Source organism: Octodon degus, unplaced genomic scaffold, assembly GCF_000260255.1.
Source record: "Octodon degus isolate 3935 unplaced genomic scaffold, OctDeg1.0 scaffold00178, whole genome shotgun sequence".
Lineage (NCBI taxonomy): Eukaryota > Metazoa > Chordata > Mammalia > Rodentia > Octodontidae > Octodon > Octodon degus.
Genome location: NW_004524754.1, coordinates 707436 through 712117, shown reverse-complemented (window position 1 = coordinate 712117; position 4682 = coordinate 707436). Strand labels below are relative to the sequence as shown.

The following is a 4682-nucleotide window of genomic DNA, read 5'->3' as shown; positions in this document are numbered from 1 at the left end:
TATATATCTTTACTACTGTATATACAAAAAGAACACAAACCACTCTTGGGCATTACTTTGTCATTGTTTCTTATTCCTTAGTTGATCATGAGCATTTTCTCAGACAAAATGGCCAATGTTAACTCATCAGACCCAGGAACTATAATCCACTTAACCATAGCTGATGCCTTGGCAACTTCTGTTTTTCAGGGAATTATAATGCACATGGTGCTTGCAAACTTTGTAACTGCAGATAGAAGAGGGCTATGGGAATGAATGTAAATGGAGTCAGGCCAGGGATGTAACTTAGGGGCAGAATGCTTGTCTGGCATGTGCAAGGTTCTGGGCTGCAATTGGGAATTTTCCTTTTTTGCATACTGCTCAAAAGAGTTTTTTGTAACAACATTCTAACATGCAATTATGTAGTAACTTCTTACATCTCAATAAATACCTTTTGCCTACATTTTTCATCATTTTCTGAAACAAAATTAGTCCAAAGAATAATATATTTTTGAGACAGTTCTTATGTTACTCAGGCTGGCCTCGAACTCCTAGACTCCAGCAATCCTCCTGCCTGTCTCTCAAGTACGTGAGACGACAGTGCCACTGCACCAGGCCCAGAAGAACTCAGGTCACAATTATTTTATTAAAAATGTATTTACACGTCTATTCACATTGGTGTGGCATACAAGTATCAACCTCCCCTCAGCGTCACCAGCAATGAGCATCCTCACTTTGTAAAATGCTCTCTCCCACAGTGCTTTCAAACTTGTGAGTGCTGGGAAAAAGAACATACTGCAGTAGAGAGCAAAGAAGACTAGCACCCCTCCTAACTAGCCAGGTTATCTGTCACTGGTCTCAAGAATGTGGAAAGAAGCTAAAAGGCAAGGTTCTGTCTGTGAATAACCAGAAGTGAGTCTCACCTTTTCACCAGCATCCGCATCCTCTGAGTTCGAGTCGGCTCCATAGTCATCTGCCATCTCAGAATCACTGTCCTCGGAGCCCCACAGGGCCATGTGCTCTACCTCGCCATCCTCCTCAGAGTCTTCCTCCTCCTCCTCTTCATCACTGCTGTGGGCTGGGGCTGGACGCTTCTTACCTCGAGTGGTGTCAAACAAGGACTGTGTTCCCTTCTTACCAGGTATCTGGACTGCTTCTGTAAAAGTCCCCAAGGATTTGAAGAATCCATGACTAAAAACAAGGTCACTGCCCTGCCCCACACCCTGGCCTGTTACTTTCCACCCCTAGGAATGGTCTCTGGCTCTTCCTTGCACACCTCCATGCTCAGCAAGTCTGCCCTGCCCAAGACTAATCAGAGCCCTCAAGGAGACCCATCTTCTACTTCCACTAACCTTCTGGTAACTTTCTAGGCGATGGTTTGGTCCCCAAGGGCTTACTTGTCTTAGAGGCTTCAACAGAACCCAACCTCCTCTTGGCTGCCCTAAAAGATATAAGAATTGAGAAGAGGGAATATGGCTCCTGCTGGCCACCCCACCCCCCAGGAGAAAATGACATGAGTCACAACCAAACTCCATGTAGCTAAAGATGAATGAGCAGCACCAATTTAATCTATGAAAATCTGAAAAAAAAAAAAAAAAGAAAAAGAAAGAAAATCTGGACATATACACTTACCTCTTTCTAGCACGACTGGACAGTCTCTTGGAATTTTCATCACTAGCTGCTTAAAAATAAAAGGCAGAATAAGGCAACCCACTTGGAACCCCTTCTGTCTTAGAAAGCAGCCTTCTTTCCCTAGTTAATGTATTCTGCTCGTAACCCCACTGTTCCTACATTTCATTCTTATATTTTATAACACAAACTTACACTGGACATGGAACAGTTTGGGAGTTTCTTTCCCCTATAACATTTTGGAGGTCTTCCAATGAGGTAACTGGATAGCACCAAGTTTGTTTTTCACAGATTCTGGATTGTAATTTGCTGAATAAAAAATTTTTTTCTTTTAATTTTAATTTTTTTTTTGGTACGAGGGATCGAACTCAAGACCGCTTGCCAAGCAGGTGCGTTATGCCACTGACCTATCTCCCCAGACCTCCTAAATTTTTTATGCTTCAAATTTTTACCTGTTTCATCCCATATCACAATACTTTGTGATTTCCCACTGAATTAACAATACCAAAGTGACTATATATATTCACAATCTTATTGGTTTGCCATCATTTCGATCTACCTCACTACCTCGTGATTTCCCATTGGATCAATATTACCTAAATGATAAACCTAGGTAATCTTGTTAGTTGATTAGTTTTTCCCACCTCGGACCTAACTCACCTTGTGGTCTTGCTCTATAAAATTCCCTTGAAAAGCAGAATGTTTAGAATCCCTTCTGTCCCTCTTAGAAGCTTTCCTTCCCCAAGAAATGCAACCTGCTCTTTAAACAGGCAGGGAGCAGGCTAGCTGTGGCAGCACATGCCTATAATTTCAGCATTTGGGAGGCTGAAGCAGGAGAAGTACCCGAGTTTGAGGCCAGTCTGGACTACATAGTGAGTTCAGGGCCAGGCTAAACTACATAAACAGTGAGGCTCTACCTGAAAAAATAAAGATTACAGGAAAAAGAACAACAGAAGAGGAACAGCACACTAATTAAAGGGAGCAGAGAGCTGGAGGTGTGGGAATGTACAGCCCTCATCCTCAGCATATGAGATCCTGGGTTCAATCCACAGCACCACAGGGTAAACAGGCAATAAACGGAGTACATTATAACTGTAACACTAGGAGCTAGATAAAAAGGGAAGGGCTGTGGGGCATGTAGCTCAGCTGTAGAGTATATCCTTAGCACATGTAAAGTTGTGTGTTCAATCCCAGTATTACTAAAACAAAAACAAAGGACATGAAGCATTTATCTGATTGTTCAATAACTAAGTCTTCATGGTAAACTTGTAATTCCAGCACTCGAGGAGGCTGAGGCAGGGAGATAGCAAGTATACATAAACCTAGCATGAGCAATTTAGCAACTTGGTGAAACATGACCTCATAATTTTAAAAAATTCTTAGAAAATTTAAAAAGACCAAAGATGCAACTCACTCAGTTCAATCCTGGGTACCAAAAAAGTAATAAAAATTTAAAATCCACCAGAGTTTGTGTGTGTGCTAGTGCACCACTGTAATCCCAGCATCTTGGAAGGCTGATGGAGGATCACTGCAAATTAAGGAGCAACTTGAAATACACAGCAAGACCCTGTCTTAAGGGCTGGAGAGATAGCAACGTAAGTGCCTGCCTGACAAGCGCAAGGTCCCGGAGTTTGATCCCCAGTACCTACCCCAAAAAAAGACCCTGTCTTTTTTTTTTTTTAAAGACCCCGTCTTGAGAAACCAATTTAAAATGTAAACTGGGCCTTCCTCCAGGTTTCAACAAAGTACAACATCCCCATTCTGTTAATATCAATTCAAAAATCTCTTTTTCCTTTATTCTCAGATTACTCAGTTATCAACCACTGATTTTAATGCACCGGACATAAAAGGCACAATCTCAGCCCTGTCGTTTAAAACTCTTAACACACCTATAATATTCAATAACGGAACTTAGAAAAAATGGGGTATGCCAATGAATGTCCATTTTGTATCTATGTATTCAAAGTGGTTGGGATAGATATATAGTTGCATTCTCTTAATGAATAGAATGATTTGTTCTAATGGTGTTTGTAAATAGGATCACAAGTCCGCATCTTGTACAGCAATTAACCACTAAGAAGAATATATGCAGTGTATTATTTGTTGAAACTGTACTTCTGATTTGATTTGAAACTGTCTCATTGCTGTTTATCAATAAAACTTTGAAAAAAAATAAAAAAAATAAAAAAAAACTCTTAACACCCCTTTCTTAGAGGACGGAGCGATATGGTGTTTCCTAAGAGTACCCAGTAGGCTTGCTAAACCTTCAATAAACTGCAGCCTTTGCCCAACACCAAAACTCCCTCTGCAGCTATCTGACCCACCTCAGCTCCAGGCAGACGACTTCTCACTCACCCAAGTTTCCCCATCTCCATCCCCCCATCAGATGACTGACCTGTCCCATTCCCAACTCCCACTTGCTAAAATGCTACTATTTTCCAAATCCAGCTTTCACAAAACTACAGACTCTGCAAAAAAATAAATCCACAATGAGAAAGAACACCTCTTGCACGAGTATATCTCATTACACCCTCCTGTCCTACGCCAGGCTTCCCCTCGCAATTTCTTCCTGGCGTCTTGTACCCAAGCAGGATGCGCCCACACAGAAAGGCTCCAGGGCAGGAACCCTTACCTGCAGGGAGAAACCTGACCAGCTCAGTCTCGGCACCCTTCTGTTTCCGGGCCTTTCGGCCCGGCCCGCGCTTCTCCTTCGTAGGGTCCAACTTGCGCCCCATGCTACTGGAGGAAAGCATGGGATAAGGCGGCGACTTACGGCTCGGCGACAGCAGCGTGGGAAAGGGCCCCCGAGGCCCACCCGCCCCGCCAGGCCCGCGGTCGTCGAGCCCCGCAGCCGGCCCCACCCCCACCCAGACTGCGCGGCATCCTTCTGCGCCCCGACTTCCCGCGAACCCAGCTCTGGGCTTTGCCTACCCCAAACCACCAAATGCCAGCCGCCGCTCGAAGGTAGGGGCCGCCGCACGTGCACTCTGGGCAGCGCCGGGCCGCACACTCCGCGGAAGCGCGTCGCGCAGGCGCGTGCTCTCTGCCCCGCCCCTTCCGGTCGTAGCCTCGCC

At 44.4% G+C, this 4682-nt stretch overlaps 1 protein-coding gene across 4 annotated transcripts in view; it reads right to left on the bottom strand.

Annotated features, from left to right (window-relative positions):
- Nop2 (NOP2 nucleolar protein) overlaps positions 1–4644 on the bottom strand; it is an 11965-nt gene extending 7321 nt beyond the window's left edge. For 2 of the 4 annotated variants that reach the window (XM_023703748.1, XM_023703750.1), the window contains exons 1-5: positions 4540–4644; positions 4241–4347; positions 1612–1660; positions 1332–1420; positions 903–1135 (exon numbers count right to left, since the gene is read on the bottom strand). In XM_023703748.1, coding sequence (XP_023559516.1) covers positions 903–1135; positions 1332–1420; positions 1612–1660; positions 4241–4343 — 474 coding nt within the window. In that variant the 5' untranslated portion in view covers positions 4344–4347; positions 4540–4644. The remainder of the gene's footprint in view (positions 1–902; positions 1136–1331; positions 1421–1611; positions 1661–4240; positions 4348–4539) is intronic. The other 2 variants (XM_004643585.2, XM_023703749.1) reach the window with 2 other exon arrangements.
- Positions 4645–4682: the final 38 nt, after the last annotated feature.